This window comes from Ornithorhynchus anatinus, chromosome 4 (assembly GCF_004115215.2).
Source record: "Ornithorhynchus anatinus isolate Pmale09 chromosome 4, mOrnAna1.pri.v4, whole genome shotgun sequence".
In the NCBI taxonomy this organism is placed as follows: domain Eukaryota; kingdom Metazoa; phylum Chordata; class Mammalia; order Monotremata; family Ornithorhynchidae; genus Ornithorhynchus; species Ornithorhynchus anatinus.
The window spans coordinates 53,842,146-53,868,996 of record NC_041731.1 but is presented as its reverse complement, the minus strand read 5'-3'; the positions used below and the strand labels follow the sequence as shown (position 1 = coordinate 53,868,996).

General features: G+C 42.8%; 1 protein-coding gene and 1 non-coding gene across 2 annotated transcripts in view; one reads left to right on the top strand and one right to left on the bottom strand.

The window, feature by feature from the left end:
• Positions 1-4,357: 4,357 nt before the first annotated feature.
• The window catches only part of RIPK2 (receptor interacting serine/threonine kinase 2), a 57,409-nt gene continuing 34,915 nt past the window's right edge, over positions 4,358-26,851 (bottom strand). Inside the window, exons 5-11 of the mRNA XM_029063883.2 lie at positions 25,565-25,614; positions 22,363-22,524; positions 17,482-17,567; positions 11,541-11,630; positions 9,477-9,603; positions 8,663-8,848; positions 4,358-6,118 (exon numbers count right to left, since the gene is read on the bottom strand). Coding sequence (XP_028919716.1) covers positions 5,769-6,118; positions 8,663-8,848; positions 9,477-9,603; positions 11,541-11,630; positions 17,482-17,567; positions 22,363-22,524; positions 25,565-25,614 — 1,051 coding nt within the window. The 3' untranslated portion in view covers positions 4,358-5,768. The remainder of the gene's footprint in view (positions 6,119-8,662; positions 8,849-9,476; positions 9,604-11,540; positions 11,631-17,481; positions 17,568-22,362; positions 22,525-25,564; positions 25,615-26,851) is intronic.
• On the top strand, positions 21,652-21,789 carry LOC114811730. Its single transcript, XR_003759426.1, has one exon. It is a non-coding gene; the product is annotated as a small nucleolar RNA SNORA7 (small nucleolar RNA).

The following is a 26,851-nucleotide window of genomic DNA, read 5'->3' as shown; positions in this document are numbered from 1 at the left end:
AAAACCTTTTTTTAAAAAAAAATAAATATGGTATTTAAGTGCTTACTATGAGCCAGGCCCTGTATCAAGTGCTGGGATAGTTACAAGCTTAATCAGACTAGACACAGTTCCTGTCCCACTTAGGGCTCAGTCTTAATTCCCATTGTACAGATGAGGTAACTGAGGCACAGAGAAGTTAAGTGGCTTGCCCAAGGTCATACAGCAGACAAGTGGTGGATCCGGGTTTAGAACCCACGTCCTCTGACTCCCAAGCCCATGCTCTTTCCACTAAACCATGCTGTTTCATGGGACTCCTTAGGCCCAAATCTAGAAAGCTCCCCGGGGCAGAGCAGGTGCATTGCCTGCCATCTAGGAAGCCCCCTCCGGAGTAAGGACACCTGTCTCCGTTCCCACAGAGACACAGGGAGCTGGCAGGGTTTTCCATTGCTTTTTCTTAGGTTTGTGGTTTTGATGTCTGTCTCCCCTCCATTTAGACTGAAAGCTTGTTGAGGGCAGGGAATGTGTCTGTTTATTGTTGTATTATATTCTCCCAAGCGCTTAGTACAGTACTCTGCACACAGTAAGTGGTCAATAAATGACTGATCGACTTATCTAGGTCCCCCTCAAACATTCTTTCTCAGACATGTTATGTTAATATGTCCTTATTATATGTTAATAAGCCCTCCTGACTGTAAACTCGTTATGGGCTTGTTATGGGCAGTGAATATGTCTGCTAATACTGTTGTACTGTACTCTCCCAAATGCTTAGTACAGTGCTCTGAACATATTAAGTGTTCAATAAAAAAAATTGATTGATAGGCACAATCACACAGGACTCAAACCAGGGTAGTGCTAGGGAAATAGGGCAGGCAGAATAATATCCCCAAACACCTGAAATTCACAAATACAATTTTCTTCTCATCCTCTCATTGCTGATGGCAGTCAAGCCAGCATACCAGGCATTATCATGGCAATTTTTTAAAATAACCTTCTTTTATCAAGTGCTCCACTGAACAAGTTTTGTGGCCTAGTGAAAAGAGCACAGGCATGGCAGTCAGAGGACCTGAGTTCTAATCCCAGGCTCTGCCACTTACCTGTGTGACTTTGGAAAGTCACAGAACTCCTTTGTGTCTCAATTACCTCATCTGTAAAATGGTAAAATGTAAAATACTTGTTTTCCCTCCCACTAAGACTGTGAGCCTCTTGAGGCAAAGGGACAGTGTTCAACCTGATGGCTTGTATCTACTCCAATGCTTAGAACAGTGCTGGACACACAGTAAGTGCTTAAATACCATAAAAAAAAAACACCCAAAACAAGCCAATGCTGCTTTCAGAGGTGTGATTTTCCACTTCATGGTTGTAGTGGTCCAGATTTGCTCTGTTTTACTTCAAACAGGCTGGTGCTGAGGGAAGAACTTTTAAAAGATAGTTTTAAACTGAACTTGGCTACTTTTGGATATTTCTTTCTGGAGGGCAGACACACCAAAGGATATGCATGTGAACACACACACACACACACACACAATAAAAAAGTTGGAAAAAACAAACACACGTATTTTGTTCCAGATGTACAAACATCATTGCTTCTTTAGTTTTCATCTCAGTATTCTCCTCAAACTCCTTGTCTGATGTAAAGCAACAAAGCAGCTTGTTTTTGTTCTTTTAAAGAAACCAAAAACCAAAAACACTAGCTCTCTTATTTTAAAATTAGAAACAGTTTGCAAAATAACATCCAGAGAGGAATAATACCTGCATACATGCAATGCAAGTTGGGGTCTGCATGACTTAAGTGTAGGGATGTACAGCAAGAGCATGGAATGTATTTGAGCTTTGATTTCAAGACATCTCAGCAAGTATAATTATAGTCAGTTCAGTTCAAAATCCTCTTCAAACCCTGTATCTATTTCTAGTCTCCAGTGAAGAGATATGGAAACCCAGCAGGGAGTTCAGAATAGAACATGATGATGACCTGAGGGTTGGAAAGGAAGGCTCATGAAGAATGGCACAAGAAGGGGGCTGCTTAGGTTAGTGTAGAGAGTCTGAAAAGTGACCTCCTTTTGATCTTCGAGGATATCAAAGATTTCTATTTAGAGGAGGGTGGCAGGGTTGTCGGCTACGTCAAACATCTACGTGAATGCACCTCCCCTCAGAGGTTCTGGTCGGGTAAACCTGAGCAGGGGAAGGCCAGGACTGAACTTTTGGCCTGGGTGACAGGGAGACCAAGGGAATCAATCAATGGTATTTATTTTATTTTATTTTACCTTTATTAAAGGTATTTGTTAAATGTTTACTATGTGCCAGGCACTGTACTAAGCACTGGGGTGGATACAAGCAAATAGGGTTAGACATAGTTCCTGTCCTGCAAAGGGCTCACAGTCTTAATCCCCATTTTACAGATGAGGTAACTGAGTCCCAGAGAAGTGAAGTGACTTGCTCAAGGTCACACAGCAGACAAGTGGCAGAGCCGGCATTAGAACCCATGACCTTCTGACTCCCAGGCCTATGCTCTATCCACAACGCCATGCTGCTTAGTATTTACTGTGTAGTAAGCGCTTAGTAGACTACAACATGACAGAGTTGGTAGACATATTCCCTGCCCATAATGAACTTACAGTGCAAAGGAACATTGCAGAAAAAAAAGTGGTCATCACATCAATTTGCTCCTTCATAATCCTTTGATGCATCTAATCTGCGCCTGCAAGTGATACCAGGGGACTTGAAATCTAAGGCAGAATTGAAGGCAAGAGGCAGAGGGATTGCTCCAGTTTTAGGAGAGTTGATTCAAGGTCTCTGACTTCTCTGTGGGGGAGACTGTTCTCCAACTCCACTGAGGACAGCAAAAAAATAACGCAAACAACAATTTAAAGGGGTTTTCAACAGACATAAGAGAAAGAACTCTAGATCCTGAGGGTCATTAAACACTGGAAGGGGTCACAGGTTCATTCCTCTTCAACATCCATATTCATCAGTCAGTTAATCGATGGAATTTATTAAGTACTTTCTATGTGCAGAGAGCACTGTAATAATAATTATGGTATTTGTTAAGCGCTTTCTATGTGCCAGGCACCGTACTAAGCGCTGGGGTGGATATGAGCAAATAGGGCTGGACACAGTCCCTGTCCCACGTGGGGCTCACAGTCTCAATCCCCACTTTACAGATGAGGTAAGCGAGGCACAGAGAAGTGAAGTGACTCGCTCGAGGTCAAACAGCAGACATGTGGTGGAGGTAAGAAGTCCTGACCTTCTGACACCCAGGCATATGCTCTAACCGCTGTGCCATGTACTAAATGCTTGGGAGAGTACACCATAACAGTTAATGAATATGTTCCCTGCCAACAAGGAGCTTACAGGGTAGAGTTTATAAGTATATTCACTTGTAATTTGAATGATTCTGCCTCGATTCTTTATACATATTTTCATGCCCGCTTCTACTGATAAGAGTATAAGCTCCTTGTGGATAGGGATAGTAGCATGACACGTCATGCTACTGGTATATTCTCCCAAGCATTAAGTATAATGCACTGAACCCAGAAACTGCTCATGAATACCACCGTTATTGCTAATTTTGAGAGACTTCTGAAACACAACAGGTTCTCAACTGATTGGCCTGGTTTAGTCAATCAGTTGATTGTATTTACTGAGCGCTCACTGTGTGCAGAGTACTGTACTAAGTGCTTGGGAAACTACCATACAACAATAAACAGACACATTCCCTGCCCACAAGAGCTTACTGTCTAGAGAGGGAGACAGACATGAATGCCATTGTTTTTACGAGATGTTCTTCCCCTTGACTCTATTTATTGCCATTGTTCTTGTCTGTCCATCTCCCCCGATTAGACTGTAAGCCCGTCAAATGGCAGGGACTGTCTATCTGTTGCCGACTTGTTCATCCCAAGCACTTAGTACAGCGCTCTGCACATAGTAAGCGCTCAATAAATACTATTGAATGAATGAACATGAATATAAATAAATTACAGATATGGGCATAGGTGCTCTGGGACTTGGGGGGGGGATGAATAAAGGGAGCAAGTCAGGGGGATGCAGAAGGGAGTGGGAGATGAGGAAAGGAGGGCTTAATCAGGGAAGGCCTCTTGCAGGAGACATGTTTAGGAGTAGAATTCCTCTCCCGGAATGGGTACAGAGCCTCTCATGGAACCTTCTACACTATGGGCCACTTATATTTACAGTAGTAATACGTCAATTGCATTTTTATGCACGTCAAATTTCTGCTTTTAATCTAACAGTGCTAATTAACGCCCTTGGAAATGTCTGTTTCGAACACTCCGTGATACACTGGAGATCAGTAGAGCCGCTAAGGTGGTGCCTCTTGAGACTTGGCAGCATTTTTGAATTTTGGAGCTCAAGACTCAATTTACAATGTCAGGAAAAATGAATTTATTGGAACGGACAACACTGCAGCATCCTTATTCATTCTTCAAAAACTGAAGATATTACAGGGCTGAAAATAGATTAAGCACAAAATAACACTGTCTGTGGATGAAACGGAACTTTATAAGACCACCTGCATTTCAGCTAGGTCCGTTTATCTAAAGAGACTTTGTAACTTTATAGATGGAAGACTTTTTTTTTTTAAAGGCATGTACTTTTTAAAGTCTAACTCTGGTTCGGCAATAAATAATCCACTTAGAAAGTGACAGCTACCATACTAGTCCAACAAGCACTTATCAGATGCTGCCTCAACTACTGTTATCAGCCTCCTCGCTAATCTCCCTGCCTCCAGCCTCTCCCCTCTCCAGTCCATGCTTCATTAAGCTGCGTATGTTATTTAAAAAAAAAAAAAGGGAAAAAAACTCCCTCCAAAATAGTATGCAAACATCTCTCCAGTCCTCATAAGCCTCCAGTGGTTGCCCATCCACTTCCGCATCAAACACAAATTCCTTATTATTGGCTTTTAAGACATTCGGTCAGCCCTCTCCATCCTACCTATCCTTGTTCATCGACCTCTACAACCTAAACTACACATTTCACACCTCTAATACTGATCTCCTCACTATGCCTCTATCCCATTTCTCTCACTGATGACACCTTGCTCTCATCTTCTCTATGGCCTGGAACTCCCTCCCCCCTTCATATCTGACAGAACACCTCTCTCCCCATCCTCAAGGCCCTACTTTAATCATATTTCCTTCAAGAAGCCGTCTCTGACTACTTCTTAGTTTCTCTCCTTTCTGTGTTGCTATACACTTCGCTCTGTAACCCCTAAGCACTTTAGTATTCATTCCACCTTTACCCTCATAGCAGTTATGTCCTATACTTACTCTCTGTTGCTATCCCTACCTGTAATTTATTTAAACATCTGTCTCTGTCACTAGACTGCTAAATCCTTGAGGAAGGGATCATGTCTGCCAACTCTATTGGACTCTCCCAAGTGCTTAGTACAACCCTCTGTACTCGGTAAGTGCTCAAAAAATATCATTGATTGATTCTAAGAGTAAAAACACACACCTCATGTTTTATGGACATGAATACTATATTAAGCAAGACTTGAAACTGCTTCACCTAAAAGTAGCATCATTTTATAAAAACAGACATTTTAAAAAATTGAACCACTTAGGGCAATTATTTCAAATAAGGAATGAAAACTTTATGTTTGTATTGATAAAAAACACATAACGCTGCATCAAATGCAAGTGACTAATTTTCATGTTAAAATGTAGCCAGCTCCTGATCTTCTCTCAGCGGAACGTATGTAGTAAAACTGTAACCAACGTAACAGATTTTTAAAATGACCTTTTAAAAATGGACCTTTCCAACCTTTTCAAAACCCCTTACAGACTTTTGTAATGGGATGTACTTAAAGATGTTGTCCTAATAGCCAAAGATATTTCTGGGTAAGGTTGAAGTCCCATCTGTTTGTTGTCCTTCAGCTTTTGCACTATAATTTTGGCAAACTCTTCTCCTTGGCTGTCAGTGGTATCAAGCAATTGCCTGACTTTGGATGTCCTTGTAGGTTTGGTGCTGATTAGTTCATAGTCCTCCTTCATGATCAATTCTCTTGCTAGCAGGGCGTCTAAGGACTGGTTAAGGCAGGCCTCAGTCATCTGGTTGACAATGTCTTCTCTTTTACTTTGGATCCACTGTTGAGCTATGCCACTGTGCAGAGTCTCTGAGAGCAGATCTGAAGTGGGTGGAGAGAAAAATATAGACAGCCTGTGATCAACTACAGGGTTCTCAGAAAACATGTGGACAGAAAAAAAGCACGAATCGTTTTTTAGGGTCAACTGAATCTTAAGAGAAATAAATGGAGATTGCTGAAGCAAATGAGAGTGGGTTCTGAACAATAAAACCTTTTTGTTTTGTTTTAAAACAGCCAAACGTTCACTGATATTCCTAAACTACAAGTGCATGTGAGGAGTGTTCAGAGAAACACAAACTAAGGAGAAAACCAGGGGAGACTACCCGGTTTTACTCTCAGGAAGTCAAGTTTAATTGATCATTCATGCACTAATTCAGTTGGTATTACCACGGCACTCACAATCTAAGCAAAAAAGAGAGCATATACTGAATCCCCATTTTGCTGTTGAGGAAACTAAGGCACAGAGAGGTTAAGTTACTTAACCAAGATCACAGGCAGGCAAGTCACACAGAACTCCTCATTTTCCCAGCCAAACTCTGTTTTTCCCCTACTCCCTGATGCCCCAACTTTCCCCATCATTGTAGACAACACCACTATCCTCTCTGCCTCATAAACGCATAATCTCAGTGTAATCCTCGACTCATCTCTCTCATTCAACCCACGTATTCCATCTGTCACAAAATCCTATCAACAAACTTTTACAACATTGCTATAATCCACCTTTTCCTCTTCATCCAAACTGCTACTATGCTGCTACAAGCATTTAGCATATCCCACCTTGACTACTGCATCGATTAGACTGTAAGCCCGTCAATGGGCAGGGACTGTCTCTATCTGTTGCCGATTTGTACATTCCAAGCACTTAGTACAATGCTCTGCACATAGTGAGTGCTCAATAAATACGATTGAATGAATATGCCTCCTTGCTAAGTCCCTGCTCTCTGGCTCTCCCCAGTCCAATCCCTATTTCATTCTGCTGCCCAGATCATTTTTCTATATGAATGTTCAAATCCATGTTTTTCAACTCCTCAAGAATCTCCAGTGGTTGGTGCCCATCACTTCTGAATTAATCAGAAATGCCTTACCATCAGTTTTAAAGCACTCAATCAACTTGCCCCTCCTACCTAACCTCACTGATCTCCTACTAAAGCCCAGCCCACACACTTTGCTCCTCTAGTGGCAGCTTACTAACTGTTCCCTGATCTCTATGTCTCACCGACCTCTTTTCTACATCCTCCCTCTGGCTTGGAACTTCCTTCCCCTCCAAATATGCAAGACCACCTCTCTTCCCAGCTTCAAAATCTTATTAAAGTCAGATGTCCTCCCTGATTAAACTCTCTTCTTCCCCAACTCCCTCTCTCTTTTGTGTCATCTATGCACTTGGATCCGTACTCTTTGGGCACTTGATATTCACCCTCAGCCCCACAGCACTTATGTACATATCCATTACTTAAATATTTATATTAATGCATGTCTCCCCCTGTAGACTGTAAACACGCTGTGGGTCAGGGAATAAGTCTACCAGTTCTGTTCTCTCCCAAGTGCTTAGTACAGTGCTTGGCACACGGTAAGCTCTTTAATGAATACCAGTGAATGAATGAAGCAATTGGCAGAGCCGGGATCAGAACTCAGGTCCTCCGACTCCCAGGCCGGGATCCTTTCCACTAAGCCAAGCTGCTTCTATTGTTGGGAAAAGGCTCAAACTCCAAGCTTTCTGTATTTCTCCACAGAGTGAAAGGAACTGTCTATTAGCCCTTGTGAGCTGTGAACACTCAGTGGAGAACTGTTGGCACAAAGATGGATGTGAGGAGAAGGTTCAAAAAGTAGTCTCTAGTCAAGCATGTCAACATCAGCTGGCATGTACAAAGAAGACCCAAGGTGCCAATGCCCTGGAAGGACTCTGTACTTGCCTAGATCTGGCCCGGCAGAAGCAGAAACACAATAAAAACGTTATTTTCATGGGGAAAAGAATGAGAAACAGTGTGGCCTAGTGGAAATAGCATGGGCTGAGAGTCAGGGGCCCTGAATCCCTGCTCTGTCTCTGCCACTTACCTACTGTGTGTGACCTTGGGCAAATCACTTCACTTCTCTGGGCTTCATTCAGTTTCCTCATCTGCAGAAGGGGGATTCAATACCTGTTTTCCCTCCTACTTAGACTGTGAGCCTTACTTGGGGCCTGACTATCTTGTATCAGAAAATGCTCAATAAATGTGATTGGTTGATTGATCTACCCCAGCGCTTAGTTCAGTGCTTGGCACATTATACATTCTTCACAAATCTCACAATTACAGTTATTTTTAGAAAACAGATGATATCACTTTAAAAATTAATGGATTAAGATTTAAATTGCTTCACAACCTCCAGTATCTCTCTCTCCAGAGTCAGATTCCCATAAAATATCATTTTAATGGATCCCACGCTTACACAGATCAAAGAGAAACCTTCATAGAGCTTTATGTGCACTCTTCAATTATTCTAACTTTCAGTAACTAGGAAATAAGCCATGGGACAAATCCACTGAACAATCGCACGGTCTTACTGGGAACAGGATTCATTTCATGAAGTATTCACAAGAGAGTGCTTTACCTGAATTTTCCTTGACTAGCTTTGAAGTATATGACACTGGGTTTGATGATATATCAGAATCTACTGATGAAAAACAGGACTTCTTTGGACCACAAGATTTAACACTCTGGAGTAAAGAGATGTTATCATCCAAACTGTGATTTATCAGAGAGCAAGGAAGTGCTGGAGAGGAGTCTTGATCTTGCTCTAGAAAACAGGAAGGACCCACTCGGTTACAAACAGCCAGCAGACATTGCTTATCTTTTGGGTGAGAGACAGATTGAGAATGCATTTATTTATTTTTATTTCCACCACAGGAGCCCTGACTTCAGGAGGGACTTATTCCGAAAGACAAATTTTTGTGGCAGAACAGAGAAAGTCAAGTAGGCCCAACTTTTCTCTCCCTAACTTTCTGCTCATCTGTTCATTGCAAATAGGACTAAGTGGACAGGTGACTATCAGTAGGAAGACAGGGCCATTGAAATAATTTTGCTTCATTTCTTCTCACCCCCACAGTCCTTTACAACACACACACACACACACACACACACACACTCAGCTCCATCACCCCAACCTCCATTATTCCAGACCCTATTCCACCTCCTATAAAGCATCAATTAATGCAATCAATCATTCACATTTTGTGTGCAGAGCATTGTACTAAACGCTTGGGAGGCTTTAACAGAGTTGGTAGCTAGGAGCTTCAGGTCTAGAGGGGGACTGCATAAAGAACATATGCACTGTGCACAAAACAATTGCTTTCCAAAAATGCTGACCCCATTACGTGATGAAAATGGAAGCTTGTGAACCAACCCAGAGGGGTAGATTAACATACCGGCTGAAAACATGTCATGCAGTGAAGTAGACATGGGCTTTGATATTCCAGAAGATGCACTACTTATAGACAATCTTTGGTTGTGAAGAGGATTGCCACAGGATTCCTGGGTTGGAGAAAAGTGTACCTGAAGATAAAATCAAATAAATTTAACTTTAATAATATTACACTTGGGATAATGATAATGAAAATAATAATTATTATTATGATACTCATTAAGTGCTTTGTGCCAAGCACTCAAGCACTGTTCTATGTGCTGGGGTAGATACAAGATAATCATGTTGGACACATATTGGACACAGTCCCTGTCCCACATGGGGCTCACATTCTTAATCCCCACACTTTATAGATGAGGTAAATGAGGCCCAGAGTAGTTAAGTGACAGGCCCAAGGTCACACATCAGACATGTGGCAGAGCCAGGATTAGAACAAAGGGCCTTCTGACTCCCAGGTCTGTGCTCTATCTACTAAGCAACCTAAAAACCTAAAGCACCTCTCCACAAGCTTTGTTGATGACTGTTTAATTAAATGACATATCAAGAAGCCTTGTGGAGAGGATGCAGATTTACTTACAATATTTAAAGTTAGTAAGAATCAGTCAATCGGGTTTATTGAGTACTTACTGTGGGCAGAGCACTGTTCTAAGTACACTCTCATAATATCCCTGCTGGATTGTTGTGTCAGCCTCCTCTCAGATCTCCCTTCCTCCTGTCTCTCCCCACTCCAGTCTATTCTTCATTCCACTGCCCATACCATCTTCCTGCAGAAACGCTCTGGGCATGTCACTCCCCTCCTCAAAAACCTCCAGTGGTTGCTTATCAACCTTCGCACAAAACAAAAACTCCTCACTCTTGGCTTCAAAGCTCTCCATCACCTCCTACCTCACCTCCCTTCTCTCTTTCTACTGTTGTTGTCTTGTTTTTGTTTTATTCTGTTTTGCTTTGCTGTCTGTCTCCCCCATTTAGACTGTGAGCCCATCACTGGGCAGGGATTGTCTCTATCTGTTGCTGAATTGTATATTCCAAGTGCTTAGTACAGTACTCTGCACATAGTAAGTGCTCAATAAATACTATTGAATCAATCTTGGAAGAGTATAATATAACAATACCACTCCCTTCCCCACAACCAATTTACAGTCTAGAGGGCCTGTGGGATTCAGGGAAGTGGGCAGGATCAAATGTCCCAAGGATAGCATGCATGGAAATCTCTCATACAACTTTCTCTTTGTTTTTAAAAAATCAAATCTGGATTCCCAGAAGCCTATACACATAAATATTGAGAATGTTTTATACTTTCACTATTACTATTATTACTACATTTGTTAAATGCTTACTATGTGTCAAGTGCTGTTTTAAGCACTGGTGCAGATACAAGTTAATCAAGTTGGATATAGTACCTGCCCCACATGGGGCTCATAGTTTAAGTAAAATGAAGAACAGATATCGAATCTCAATTTTACAGATGAGGAAACTGAGGCACAGAAGTTAAGTGACTTGCCCAAGCTCATACAGGAGGCAAGTGATAAAGCCAGAACTAGAACTCAGGCCCTCTGACTCCCAGGCCCATGCTTTCTACTAGGCCACATTGCTCCTCACTATATATTTGTCAAGCACTTAGTACAGAGCTTTGCACACAGTAAGTGCTCAATAAATACAATAGAATTTCTATAATATATATTTCACTTAAAATACAGAATATATATTTGTTTCAAATATTGTGTGTGTGTACACACACACACACATATATATATATATATTATAAAATATTCTTTAAGTAATCAAATGCAACACACGTTATTGTATATAGAGATCCCACTCAACAGTTACATGTATGGACCACTGAAAATCCAAATCTATTTAAATAAAAAATAAAAAGGAAAGGAAGAAGTGGCAAGACAATTTCCCCTGCTATCCTTGAGCATTTGATTGTAACTGCGTTTCTGAATTCCTCCATCATTCTTACTAGCTCTCCTGAGGAAAATAAATACCTCTGGAAATGCTATACATGGAAGTGAACATCCTAAAATAGGGACAGTAGTAAAACAGAAAAAGAATATCTCTTTACCTCTTGTGGATGTTCATTTAGAGGAATGTTGAGCGTTAATGCCACCTCCTTCTTGGAACACAAATGGATGAGATTCGAGTCATTCTGTAACTAGAGAATACACCTGCTGCTGTAATTCTAGTTGCAGGAAAAATAACGGAGAATGCATTCTTCTAACACAAATCAAATTTCAATTCATTTAATGTCATACTCACATTTTATATGGGTAACAAATACAGATCAGAGAAAAATCTGAAATGTGAGACTACTATTTATTTCACATATTTCTAGATTTAAAGTTATTAACCTTCAACAGTCAAATTAGTTCTCAGGACTCTGATATTTTTCATGCGTTCAAGTTAATTTGATGTGAAAACATTTTTTTAATGAAAATGAACACGGCAACCTTTATTTTGTTTTTAACCAAATGTTGTAAATTCAAATTATTTCATGGGTATATCAACTCATATGTGGGAGAACAATAAATACATTGCAAAGAATAGTTTGCAATCTTAGCTATGACTAAAACTTATTAGAACCTCAAATCAATGAGAATCCCAGATATTTTTCTAAAATTCTAGAGAAAATATGTGAAAAAATGACATTTAAATATACACATTTCAAATACATATCCTCAAAGATCAGAGCTATTCAAACACATTTAAAGATTGAAAACAGGGAAGAAACTAAAATGTAATGAACCTTCAACCTATCTAGGCACTGGGTGAATGGATAGAGAGTCTAATAAAAAGGTCAGACGATTACTGTTTCAGTATTAGATTTTGCCTTTAAAAAAATCACAGTTTCTAAAAACTTGTAGTTTATTCAAATGTACTGATAATTCTGTCCAGAATAAATGGGGAACTTTCCAAGTCCCTTTTTATAATTGTTGAATTAAGGGTAAAATGCCAAATATACCCGTTCATATTTCTCTTTTGAACCCCAGGTGGAAAATTGTAAAATCAGAGTCACTGTGTTCCTCAGACTTTATTTTGAGTGTTTATGGAGGCGCTAGAAAACAGGTGTAGAGAAAGAAGCACGGTCACCAGTACGTTCCTGCCCACCCTGTGCTAAGTGTCCACCCGAAGAGCCTAGAGGGGCAGTGAAGAGCCCACAGCCACAATCCACAGCCTCTTAGGAAGGCGAGACAGCTCGGGATCAGTCACTGGCATTTAATCAGCGCTCACCATGTTCACAGTACTATATTAAGCCCTTGGAAAAGTACAGTACAACAGAGTTGGTCAACACATTCCTTGTCCACTAGGAGCTTACAGGATATACAGGGAGGCAGACGGCAAAATAAATTACAGATGGGGAAATGGCACAGTATGAGAATATGTACATGAGTGCTATGAGGGTGGTGTGAGTATCACAGTGCTTAAGGGCTACCCAGCCAAGTGCAGAGTTGATGCAGAGGGGAAAGTGGGTAGGAGAAATGAGGATTTCATCGGGGAAGACCTACTGGAGGAGATGTGATTTTAGGAGGCATTCGAAGGTGGGAATAAGGGTGGACAGTCAGATATGAAGGGATAGGGAGTTCCCAGACCAGTGGGAGGACATATGTCTAATTCCATCTGGGCTGTATTCTTTCTCAGAGCTTAGCACAGTGCTCTGTTTACAGAAGGCACTTAAGTTCTTTCCTGCATCAGGATAAAGGAGATGGAGGTACGAAGAGCAGGGTGGTAGAGGAGCTGAGTGTACAGCTTGGATTGTTGTAGGAGATCTGCAAGGTAAGCTAAGAAGGAGAGAGCTGACAGTGCTTTAAAGCTGACGGTAGAGTTTCTGAGAGATGCGGATTCTACAAATGTTGTGGAGGTGACAATGAATGCATGGATTCAGTGAGAGTGGGAGATGAGTAGAGGACAAAGCTAAGATTATGGGCTGGTGAAACAGGGAAGGATGGTCATTATGGTCAGGGAATGTGTCTGCTAATTCTGCTGTATGTGCTCTTCCAAGTGCTTAGTACAGTGCTTTGCACAGAGTAAGTGTTCAATAAATACAATTGAACTCCACACTCCACAAATACCACTGATTGACTGATGCTGTCTGTGGTGATGGGAAAGATGGGGTGGGTAGCATTTGGTGGGAAGGTGAGGAGTTCTGTTTCGGACAAATTGAGTTTGAGGTGTCGGCGGGACAACTAGTAGAGATGTCCTGAAGGCAGGAGGAAATACGATACTGCAGAGAAGGAAAGAGATCAGGGCTGGAGATGTAGATTTGGGTATCATCCACATAGAGAAGGTACTTGAAGCCACGGGAACCAATGTATTCTCCAAGGGAGTTGGTATAGATGGAGAATAGAAAGGGACCCAGAATTGAGCCTTGAGGGACTCCCAGAGTTATGGGGTGGGAGGTAGAGAAGCAACCCATGAAAGTGACTGAGAATGAGTTGCCAGAGAGATAGGAGGTGAACCTGGGGAGGATAGTGTCAGTGAACCCAAGGTTAGATGTTTCAAGGAAAAGGGGTGTCCCCAGTGTCAAAGGCATCAAAAAGGTCAAGGAGGATTAAGATGGACTTGGAAAGTAAGAGGTCATTGGTGACCTTAGAAAGGGCTGTTTCTTTGGAGTGAAGGGGCTGGAAGCCAGATTACAGGGAGGTTGAAGAGAGAGTTGGGAGGACAGGAAGTGGAGGGAGTGAGTTTAGGCAACTCGCTCAAGGAGTTTGGAAAGGAATGGAAAGAGGAAGGGTGCTAAGGGGTCAAAGCAGAGTTGTTTAGGATTAGGGGTTACATCAGAATGTGTGAAAGCAGTGGGGAAAGAGCCAGTGGAAAGTGAGAGGTTGAAGATTGGGGTTGGGGAGTGGGCAACCGTTCACATCTCAAAGAGAAGGAATAGGATCTGAGGCATAGTCAAACATATTTACTGAGTGCTTACTGTGAAGAGTGCACTGAACTAAGGGCTTAGGAGAGTACACTATAAAGACATTCCAGGTGGAGAGGGTAGATTTTGAGAGGAGGTAGAGATCTCCTTTTGAGATACTATTGGAAAAGATGGGAGAGTTGACGATGGGGTAGGTGGAGGGAGAGGAGCAGGAGAAAATTTTGGGAGCTCACACTTGAGGGTTTCAATTTTTTTTGATGAAGTATATGGCCAGGACATTATGGGCAAGAGACGGGGGAGGCAGGGGGTTGGAAGAGGGATTTAAAAGTCTGAAACAACTGGTGTGGGCAATGGGCATGGGAGTCAATAAAGACTGAGAAATACTATTCTTGGGCAAAGGTAAAGCCAGAGAGAATGGATGCAAGTTTCAGGAACTCCACGGGAGGCTCAGTACTTTGCTCAGGTCACTGTCCATCTGTGGAAGAGGCACACTTCTGCAAAGTGCAGAGGAAGTGGAGAACCCTTCTGGCAACTTAGCTGCCCTCAAAGAAAAACAAGTATAAGCTTGCAGCTCTGAGAGGATTAGTAAGGGGACAGAAGCCAGGTTGCACATCTTCAGGGAATGTGTTGCTGTGCTTTCTGGAATCCTACCCAGGGAATCCAGCCAAAGGCACTCCCGCTGGGGAGCTCCTTCCTGTACTTCCAAGTCCAAACCACCAAGACCTGTCTGACTGAAATATCTCTGTAGTATATTACTAGCATAAGGGCAGAGCTATCAACTGTCATCCAGCAGTAATCAATCGATTATATTTGATAGCATTTCCTGCACTTGAGAAAGTACAATATAACAGAGTTGGTAGACACATTCTCTGGCCACTAGGAGCTTACGGTCTAGAGGGTAGACTGAGGAGAATCACTGAGGAGAATCGCTGAGGAGAATACCAGCTTTTGGTCCCTGATCCCCAAGACCCTTACGAGTCAAGGCCAGGATGTATCAGCCTGCTCTGAGCTGGCTCCAGGCCGGAGGATCCTTGCCCAGGCCTGATCTGGGATGATAAGCTCAACCCACCTCTTTGGGGGTGCTTCAGATCCTTCCCCACCCCTCACTATGCAACAAGTGATTGCTTAATCTTCTCTGTACCTCCCTTCTAAATCACGACAACGAAAATAAACTGGGGAATTTAAAAATGACATTTCTTAAAAGGGTTAATTCCATTTTGGCTCACGCCCTTGCCACTTCCCTTTTAGCATTTGGTCATTTTTGTCTGGCCAGGGCCACGTTCACACATCCTTTTTACAGTAATGGCTTAGATCTCAAATTTAGGCTGTGAAGTGCCACTGCTGGAAGAAAATGCTAACCAAGGTTTTTTTCTTTGCAACACCTTCTGCAAACGCCCACCTTAGGCCCTTTCTCCCTCTTATGACCACCCACCATTTTTCTTAACCATCAGTTTTCTCTCGGCCTCCTTTCTGACCCTCCGCTCCCCTGGGTCCCATGACTTATTCCTAAGGATAAGTGAGAAAGCTCCTGGGGTCTCACCCTCTGGGTATTGCCCTTTCACTTTGAGCGTTGGGGCAAGCTCAGAGCAGAGCTTTGGAGGAGGTGAGGCTCCTAGGGGTCGTCCTCCCTGCCCAATCAGGCAGAGATGGCTCACAAAGTCTCCATCTGGACCTGGAGCTATGTGGAGGGAGGCTGAAAAATCTTGACTGGCCCAGTGCCAGATCCTGATGGGCTAGAAGGAGGCTAACCTGGAGCTCCAGCAGAAGCTCCACCCCTAGAGCCTGTGGGCCTGGGGCGAGGTGGACCTCCCTACCCAGCTTCCAAGGTGGCCTGCTTTGGCCTGAGATGAGAGGAGCTCTGTCTGGAGCAAAGCAGGAGGTGAGGGAAACCCCAGTCCCCATCCAGTTCTGGAGTTAGCTCTAGTACCGTGTTTAGTACAGTGCTTTGCCCACAGTAAGTGCTCAATAAATACAATTGAATGAGTTGTCTATGGATGCATGGCCTTCCTGATTAAAAAATGGACCCCCATCTTAGCTCCACTTCAGCTCCTTTCAAGATCCAAGGGGAAGGGTTATTAGAGAAGCAGCGCGGCTCAGAGGCAAAAGTCTGGGCTGGGGAGTCAGAGTTCTAAATTAGTGGGGTTCTAATTCCACCTCCACCACTTATCAGCTATGTGACCTCGGGCAAGTCACTTAACGTCTCTGTGCTTCCGGTTACCTTCATTGGTAAATTGGGGATTAAGACTGTGAGCCCCACGTGGGACAACCTGATTATCTTGTACCCCCCGCAGCGCTTAGAACAGTATTTGGCACATAGAAAGCGCTTAATAAATGCCATTATTATTATTATTTGGCTCTGACTTCCCTCCTTGCCCAAGAGGCTGTGGAGGGAAAGCTAAAGGTCACATCTCCAAGAGGCCTTCCCCAGTTAAGTCCTCTTTTCCCCTGCTCCCTCTCTCTTCTGTGTCATTTATACACTTGGATCTGTGACTTTTGGGCATTTGATATTTAACCCACCCTCAACCCCACAGCACTTTTGTACCTATCTTTAAATTATATTTTTAAAATTATTTATAGTAACGTCTGTCTCCCCTTCTACATTATAAGGTCGTTGTAGGCAGGGAAAGTGTCAAATTCTGTTGTACTGTATTCTCTCCAAGCACTGAATACAGTGCTCTGCACTCATTCATTCATTCATTCAATAGTATTTATTGAGCGCTTACTATGTGCAGAGCACTGTACTAAGCGCTTGGGATGAACAAGTCGGCAACAGATAGAGACAGTCCCTGCCGTTTGACGGGCTCACAGTCTAATCGGGGGAGACGGACAGACAAGAACAATGGCACTAAACAGCGTCAAGGGGAAGAACATCTCATAAAAACAATGGCAACTAAATAGAATCAAGTAAGTGCTCAATAAATATCATTGATTGATTAATGGCTTAGTTCCCCCTCCCTCTGACCCCCCCTCCTCCTCAGTGCTACATCACAGGGGACCACAGGAAAAAAGACACAGAAGAAGTTTAGCTCTTATTCACAGAAAAACTGGGAAGTGAGAAAAGAAAATCCCAGAGAGAAAATGTTTTGTTCAGCAGATTACCATTGCAATTATTGTCAACTTGCATTTTTCAAATCCCATTTACCTTGGTTTTCTTCAGTTGAAGAACAGCTTCTAGAAAGTTAATTTCTTCATATGTTCTCAGAACTGGCTCAAGTTCTATTAAACATTCTATATAAGAAAATGCAATTTCTAGTTAGTTAATGATGATACAGCTAATGTATAAAAACATTTGTAACCTTAAATGAGTTAGATATTTGATTTTATGTGGCCTCAGAGGGAGTTCACTTAAGTCTCTCTTTTAAAAATTGGAAATAGGACTCAAGGATGCCTTTACTCCAGAATGTGAGGGGAGAGAGAGAGAGGTAAAGAGAGACATACAACATGGGGAAGAGAGATGGAAAATGTAGGGAAAGAAGGAATGGGCAAGAAGAGAGAAGGGGAGTAAGAACAGCTGAGCCAGGGAACGGGGAGACAGAACTGGGAGAGAGAAAATAGGGAGAGATTGAGAACATGTGAGAGAGAGAACACGAAGAGAGAGAATGGGGAAGAGGAAAAATGAGGGGAGAGAAAGAACAGGGAGGGATAATGAGGGAGATAATGAGGGAGACAGAACTGAGAGAGAACGGGGAGAGAGAATGAGGAAGAGGAAGAAGGGGGGAAGAGAAAGAATGAGGGAGAGAAAAAAATGGGAGGGAGAGAACTGACATTAGCTCCCCAGTTTCATATTCAAGCTTTTTTTTCTTTTTGTACTGTCCTCCTTTGATAACTCCAACCTTGTTTTTCCACCCCCCCTCCACACTTCTTAGTCTCTGCTTCTTTTCTGTCCCAGTATTCTCCAGACCGTCAAATTCAATTGCTAATAATAGACATATGACAGATCTTCATGGTTCCTTTAAAATTAATTAGATCATTAGGCGAGGAGGAGGAGTTATCACAGGGAGAAAACACTGCACTGCCATGTGGATTTATTTCTTACACTTTTTGAAAAGTAGCTAAAAGATTAGGAGTTATAGATAACATCTAGTGGTATTAAAATCACAACAGACATTGACCTAAAGCATTTATCCCGAGAGTTTAGCAACAGCCAGATCATGAGACCTAAAATAGGCAACAGTATATTTTTAAGAATAGGTGGTGAGTCAAACTAGATAAATACCACTAGTAGCCAATCCTAGTTACAGAACCAGTTTGACCATCTATAATTGGTCCCTGACATCTTTGTTTCACAAATCTTACAAATGGTATGTAGATGAAAAGGTAATGAGACCAATTCTTCCCAGTGCTGAAAATTTCTACCCGGTAGTAACCTAAGTTCTTTGGGAGTTCTCTTTCAGACCACCAGGTGAATGTATCAGGGTAACAGTGAATGAATCAGTGCATTCCCACATACGCTGATACTATGCACTACATAGTTTCTTTGTAAAATGAACAAATCACTGGCCTTGGCAAAGGGCCTAATTTATATGCAGTTCTGCGAGAAGGTGTATTTTCACCACACCTCTGGGCTGGGATGTGGCAGTAGAATTAGGAAATGGTCTTCTGACAATCCACGACTCTGGATATAGTGGAAGAAAATGTTGGGAGCGTTTGCCAGTCATGGACATGGGCTAAATTCTACAATGAAAATTTCTCCTAACCAGGGATTTTGCAAAAAAGGAACCCCTGTGTTATTGGAAACCTCAAGGCATCATTACTGAGTAACATAAGGCAAAGGGGAAAAAGGAAAAGTCAGAAAGCCACGTCTGAATCTCCATTTCAACAAAAAAGCAGAGAGATTTGTTTTCTTTCTTTTTCTTTTTTTGGTACTTGTTACGTGCTTACTCTGTGTCAGACACTGTACTAAGCACTGGGGTAGATATAAGCTAGTTAGGTTGGACAAAGTCCATTTCCCACATGGGTTCACAGTCTTAATCCCCACTTTATAGATGAAGGAACTGAGACACAGAAAACTTGAGAGAAAACTTAAGAGACTTGCCCAAGGTTTCTTACCTCCTATCTCTCTGGAGGCTCATTCTCAGTCTCTTCTGTGGACTCCTCCTCTGCCTTCCACGCCCCTAACTTCCCTCAAGGTTCAGTTCTGGGTCCTCTTCTATTTTCCATCTACACCTACTCCCATGGAAAACTCATCCACTCCCATCTCTATGTGGATGATCACCCAATCTACATCTCCAGCCCTGATCTCTCTTCCTCTCTGCAGTCCTGCATTTCCGTCTGTCTTCAAGACATCTCTAGTTGGATGTCCTGTTTTCACCTCAAACTTAACCTGTACAAAACAGAACTCCTTATCTTCCCACACAAACCCTCTCCTTCCCCTGACTTTCCCATAACTGAAGATAGCACCACCATCCTTCTTATCTCACAAGCCCATAACCTTGACATTCTCTGTATCTCCTCTCGCTCATTCAACCCACATATTCAATCTATCACTAAATCCTTCGGTTCAACCTTCACAACACTGCGAAAATCCATCCTTCCTCTCCATCCAAACTGCTACCATGTTAATACAATCACTTATCCTGTCCCTCCTTGATTGCTGTAGCAGCCTCCTTGCTGACCTCCCGGCCTCCTGTCCCTCCCCACTCCAGTGCATACTTCAATCTGCTCTGTGCCTCAGTTACCTCAACTGTAAAATGGGGATTAAAACTGTGAGCCCCACGTGGGACAACCTGATCACCCTGTATCTACCCCAGCACTTAGAACAGTGCTCTGCACATAGTAAGTGTTTAACAAATACTAAGACTATTTTTTTGGGAAGCAGCGTGGCTTAGTGGAAAGAGCACGGGCTTGGGAGTCAGAGGTCATGGGTTCGATTCCCAGCTCTGCCACTTGTCAGCTGTGTGACTGTTGGCAAGCCACTTCACTTCTCTGTGCCTCAGTTACCTCATCTGTAAAATGGGGATTAAGACTGTGAGCCTCACGGGGGACAATCTGATTACCCTGTATCTATCCCAGCGCTTACAACAGTGCTCTGCACATAGTAAGCGCTTAACAAATACCAATATTATTATTATTATTATTAACAGGATCATTTTTCTATAAAAATGTTTGGTCCACATTTCTCCACTGCTCAAGAAGCACCAGTGATTGTCCATCCACCTCCGCATCATACAGAAACTCCTTACCATTGGCTTTAAAGCATTAAATCCCTTTGCCCCCAACCTACCTCACTTCACTACTCTCCTACTACAACCCAGCCTGCCCATTTCACTCCTTTAATGCTTACCTACTTACTGTACCTCAATCTTGCATCTCTCACGGTCAACCTCTCACCCACGTGCTGCCTCTGGTCTGTAATGTCGTCCGTTTTCATAGCTGACAATTACTCTCCCCACCTTCTAAGCCTTATTGAAGGGGATAGCTCCTCCAAGAGGCCTTTCCTGACAAAGCCCTTATTTCCTCTTTTCCCACTCCCGTCTGCATCACCGACTTACTCCCTCTATCACCACCCAACCCCAACCTCACAGCACTTATGTACATATTCATAATTTATTCATATTGATGTATGTCTACCCCTCTAGACAGTAAACTTGTCATGGTCAGGGAATGTCTGTCATATTGCTGTGTTGTACTCTCGCAAGCGTGAGTACAGTGCCCCGCACACAGTAAGCGTTCAATAAATATGACTGATTGATCACACAGCAGACAAGAGCTGGAGTTGGGATTAGAACGCAGGTCCTGCTCTATTCACTAGCCCACGCTGCTGCTCTCCTTGATCATATATGCACAGCTCCATACCATAATATTTTTTTTTCAAACACAAAACAGTTGATCGATGAAGGCTACCAATTCTTGTATCTTTCAATATTAAAAGGGATCTTTTCTACTAGACAGTTCCAAGAGTTGCTTGGATTCAAGGCAGCTTTCCTCCCTACTTATCCTTGTTGCTCCTTGACTACACCCCAGTTGAGACACTTCACTCCTTGCTGTCTATCTCATTAATATCTTCGATTTCATCTATCTCATCGCTGACCTCTTGTTCATGCCCTCCTCCCTGTTTGGAATGTTTTTCTTTTACACATCTGGCACAGCACACCTCTCCCCAGCTTCAAAAGCCCTTCTGAAAGCCCATCTTCTCCAGGAGATATTCTCTGATTAATTTTGCTCCTCATCACACTATTTCTCCTCAGGCCCTAAAAGTCATCTAGACACTTGGATACTCATTTCCCCTCAAAACCCCTTACCCCTGAAGCACTTATTTTACCTCACTCTCACTCTGCTGTTTTCTTTTATTTACTGCCTGTCTCCCCCAACTCCCCTCTCAGGGTTACATCTGAAGAGTTTCCAGTACTTTACCAGTCTCAACTACAAGAGGGAGAGTCAAGCAGAGGCATATCCATTCCATTCCTATCTTGGGCAGTGGCTAGTGAGTGGAAGGCAATCTGCTACAAGTCAAAACTCACCTGTGCTGGGTAGCAGTGGCATGGGAGAGAGTCGGGGGTGAAGACTCAAGTTTACTTTGTGGAAGGAGGCAATGGTAAACCACTTTTATGTTTTTACCAAGAAAACTCTATGGATCCACCACCAAAACGATTACAGATGGAGGTGTGGCATTCTGGGAGAGATGTGTACATGGCATTGCTATGGGCCAGAGATGACCCGACGGCTTAAGACAAGACTCTCCCATCTAGACTGCAACCTTCTTGAGGGCCGGAATCATGTCTCTCAATTCCACCTACTCTCCCAAATCCTTAGTACAGTGTTCTGTGCAGAGTAGGCACCTACTGAATGCAACTGAGTGATTACTGGACAGCCATTAAGATCCTACCTGCTTTTAAAATTCAGTGCAGCAGGTTTCAAGAGTCACTGTAATTTAGACAAAAACTGCCAAACAGGTGTAATCTGGGATGACAAAAGTGAAGTGTCAGAAAACTTTGGAGCAGGCAACCAAATGTACCTATTACCTTTTAGCGTAAAAGTATTCAAGGAATGACACTAATGAGCGAGATAACATTTTAAAACTCACTTAAGAAAGATGGCCTTTCGTCTGGATTTTGTGCCCATCCACTCTCCATTAGAGAGATCATAAGAGCTCGGTGTGGAATATCAAGAGGCAGACTTTCTGTACTTGTGTCCGGTCGATTTCCTTGTGACACACTAAACATAATCTGCAAAGGGTTGACAACTTCTGTCAAAATAGACATCGCACAATGATTAGGAATTTATTTTGCCCAAAAGATATTAAATATAACTAAAATATACCACCAAATAGGAACAATCTAAAAGTTAAGAACGTTATTAAGAATCTTTACATCCAATACAGAGACTGCTGGAAATGTCTTCCTGAGGATTTTTTTGAGCTTCCTCCTCTGTATCAGGAGAGGTGATCTCTGGACTGAAAGCTCACCGAGGGCAGGGAACGGACTCGATTGTACTGTATTCTCCCAAGCACTTGGTACAGTGCTCTGCACATAAGTGTTCAAAAACTACTATTGATGATTTCTGAGGGTGGAGAGGAGAATTTTCTGTTTCCCCTTCTCCACTCCTTTCTGCAAATCCCTTTGCTCAATGACAAAGAGAATTGGCCAGCTGTTCTGGATGCCCAACTCTGAGCAGCAGTTATTGAAAAGAACCACCACATACACATACATTTTATGCTACCTTCCCCAAACTCCACCGCACTTAGTGATGTACATATCTTTAAACGTTCTTGTGTCTGACCCCATATTGTAAGCTCCTCAAGGGAAGGGATCATGTCTCCTAAATCTACTAAACTCTTCAAGTACATAGTATACACTATTCAGCACAGATTGCTTAAATGAATATTACTGACTGATTGACTGACACTCCATAAATACACACGGTGGAAGTCAGTTTTGTGAAATGGTCAAATGTCAAATGTTTATTGGCATTCCCAGAAACACTCGTTTTGAACTGAAAGGTCCAGTAAAATATGGGCCAGTTAGGAAACACTTTTGAACATTTTTCTCTCTAAGCATGTGGAGCAGATTACAGTTCAAGGTTAGCTATCTGTAAATGAGACATCACAACAATCGCGGTTTTTACAGTATAGAGTGCATTTTTCATACATTATCATTTCATAAGTTATCCCCAATCATCCCCCTCCCGGATTAAGCCCTCTTGTCCTCGGCTCGTTCTCCTCCTCTGCATTGTCCATGCACTTGGTGACCTTTGGACATTTAATATTTGCCCCACCGCCAACCTATGATGTCCATGTCTTATGTCCATATCTTTATATTACATTATAAATTGCTAATTGATTCATATTAATGTCTGCGTCGTTCTCTAGATGGTAAACTTGTTATGGGCAGGGAACATGTCTGCTAATTCTGTTATACTGTACTCTCCCAAGTGCTTAGTACAGTGCTCTGCACATAGTAAGCGCTTAATTCCACTGATTGATTATCCAAATTTTCCCTGATTTCTATTTCCTAAATCATTTCTTTAAAAATTTGAGTTAAACATGATCAGATTGGGTCTTTTTGGCCCAAGATCCTTTAGCTAAGACTCGGCCGTTTCTGATGCATACTCACCGTCCCCATCATCCCCCAGACACAGACACCCACCTGCCCCTTTTCTAATCCTCACTCTCCATGTGCTGGTGTTTTGCCCTTCTGACCCCAACCAACTCGGCCCACCCCTTCTTCCTCTTCTTTTCCGTCACCCTACCACCTTATCCCTCTAATGCTGAACCACATAGTGTTCTTGTGGGGGCAGGTCAGCCCAAGGAGAGGGAAATAAGGGGCTACAGAGTGTCCCACACCACTGTCACCATCACATTCTCCCAATACCTTGCTCGTTGTTCCCTCAATGGGGATGGGGCAGTATTAACGATGCCATGTTTTTGGTACAGGGCCTTTATTCTTCCTAAGTATCTCCACTTTAATTATGTCATTTATGCCTTCGCTACCTTGTTCCATCTCGACAGAAGAGACAGAAGCAGGGGCAACATACCCCTTGGTTCCCCCAAACCACTGGATCCCCTCTAGACTGTAACCCTGTTGCGGACAGGGAATGTGTCTGTTCATTGTTATATTGTACTCTCCCAAGCGCTTGGTACAGTGCTCTGCACACAAAGTTGCCCGAGCCCCTCAACTGGCCTCCTGCACCGTGCCCACCATTGCCCAGCCTGCATCCTCCTTCCCAACCTGTCTCACTCCATTATTATCACCATTTTGACAGTATTTATGCCTACTTGTTTTGTTTTGTTGTCTGTCTCCCCCATCTAGACTGTGAGCCCACTGTTGGGTAGGGATTGTCTCTATCTGTTGCCAAACTGTACTTTCCAAGCACTTAGTACATTGCTCTGGACACAGTAAGTGTTCAATAAATACAACTGAATGAATGAATTATTATTATTGTATTTAAGTGCTTACAGTTTGCCAAGCACTGTTCTAATCGCTGGGGTAGATACAAGGTAATCAGGTTGTCCCACGTGGGGCTCACACTGTTAATCCCCATTTTACAGATGAGGTAACTGAGGCACAGAAAAGTGAAATAACTTGCCCAAGGTCACCCAACAGATAAGTGGAGGGAGCGGCAGCAGCCATATGCCACCTCCCCAGAATGTACCCTAAAGTGCTCTGCTCCCTCAAATGTTTTTACAGTGCAGTGCACATAGTAAGTGCTGAATAAATACCACTGAGTGATTGCATGGTAGAGCACTGGGCAGGCACCATGCTGAAACTGTTGAAATTTAAGCCTTGAGAACTGTGAAATTCTGATCTTCTAGCCACAGTACTTTGGTGCTTGTATTTATCCCTGTCCTCATCTTTTAGGTTGATTTTGTATTCGTATTGCACTTTGTCCTTCTGCGTCCATTACCAGTCACTTTCCACCTTATTTTAAGGTTGTAAACCCAGATCTCCATGCTCATTCCACCACTCTGCTTCCCTATTTCTTGGTTTAATAATAATAATAATAATGATAATAATAATAATGTTGATATTTGTTAAGCACTTACTATGTGCAGAGCACTGTTCTAAGCGCTGGGGTAGATATAGGGCAATCAGGTTGTCCCACAAGGGGCTCATTTACATTGTACATTGGCATACATTGGCTCCTGCTGTGAAAATCATTTTTTTTAATTAACACTCCACTTTTACTCAATTAAAAAAAGTTAAAACAAAACCTAATAATTACATCCAAATTGTATTTTCTTTTAATAAAAAAAACCCATTACCTTCTTAAAGGCAGAGAACACTTACCTTCGAAGGGCAGCTTTCTTGACAACACTTCCCAAGTAATAATCGCATAGCTGTTCAAAGTAGAAAAGAACTGGATGAAAACAATGTGCACAATAAACTAAAATATCCTGCATTTAAGAAACAACCATGGTAGCCGTCCTTAGAGGCAAGAAGGGCTATGGTGAGCCAGATTGATTTACTGAACGGCTTTGGGCTTGCTGCGGTTTGACCACTGTTGTGGTTCTAGCTGAACCTTTTGGGTTGAGGTAAGAACTGACCTGGCCTAAGACTTGGCCTAAAGGGTCTTCTCCTGTCAGATGTGGCCCTGATGAGAAGGATGCCTGGCTTTGAGGAGGAACTACTTGGTTATTTCCCTACCAGTAGGTAGGGACAAGGGGCCTGCCCCAGGCCTGGACTGCGGTGCGATTAGTTGGATGGCGGAGCTGGATCTGGCAGAGGCCTTTCAGGAGAGGGGGAGGTGAATCCGTGCCTGCAGCAAGGAGGCTTCCAAGATTTTGACCTGACAGGTCATTACTCAAGGTGCCTCAGGTTCACAAACAGGTCAATTCCGAGCCCCCAGAAAAGGGGAGAAGAGAGGAAGAGGAGGAGAGTCTGATTCATGTTCCAAGGTCCAAGGTGGCCATGATGTGGCCATGATGCTGAGACTTGAACCAAACTAGGCTATTGGACATGGCAGCTGACTCCCATGAAGGGCCTAGAACTGAACCCTCTCCAAATAATAATTATAATCTGTGGTATTTGTTACGTGCTTACTCTGTGCCAAGCACTGTACTAAGCACTTGGGTAGATACAGGATAAGCAAGTCCCACATGGGGCTCACAAAGTAGGAGGAAGAACAAGTACTGAATTATTTTGCAGATCAGGGGACTGAGGCACATAGAAGTTAAGTGACTTTCCTGAGATCATACAGGAGACAAGGGACTGAGGAGGGTTTAGAACCCATGTCCTTTGACTCCCAAGCCCGTGATCTTTCTGCTAGGCTAGTCTACACCTCAAGATCTTGATTTCAGGGGGTCTTGCAGGCTCAGTCCAGATGTTACTCCCTTGAGGAGAGCCCGCCCAGTGGACTCACAATGGTAGTGAAGAGACTGGCAAGCAAATCATTTTTGGGTCTCATTTTCAGACTCTGTAGGAGCTGGTGTGAAAGTTCCCGTTTGGGCCACTGCTGGTCAGCATTCTTGGTAGAGAGATGGAATTAAAATACTCCATTCCAAAAGTAATGAAGGTGACATGTTCTAATTTGAGGTTTCCTCTTTTGAGATGGATGGAGATGAATGAGAGTAGGGT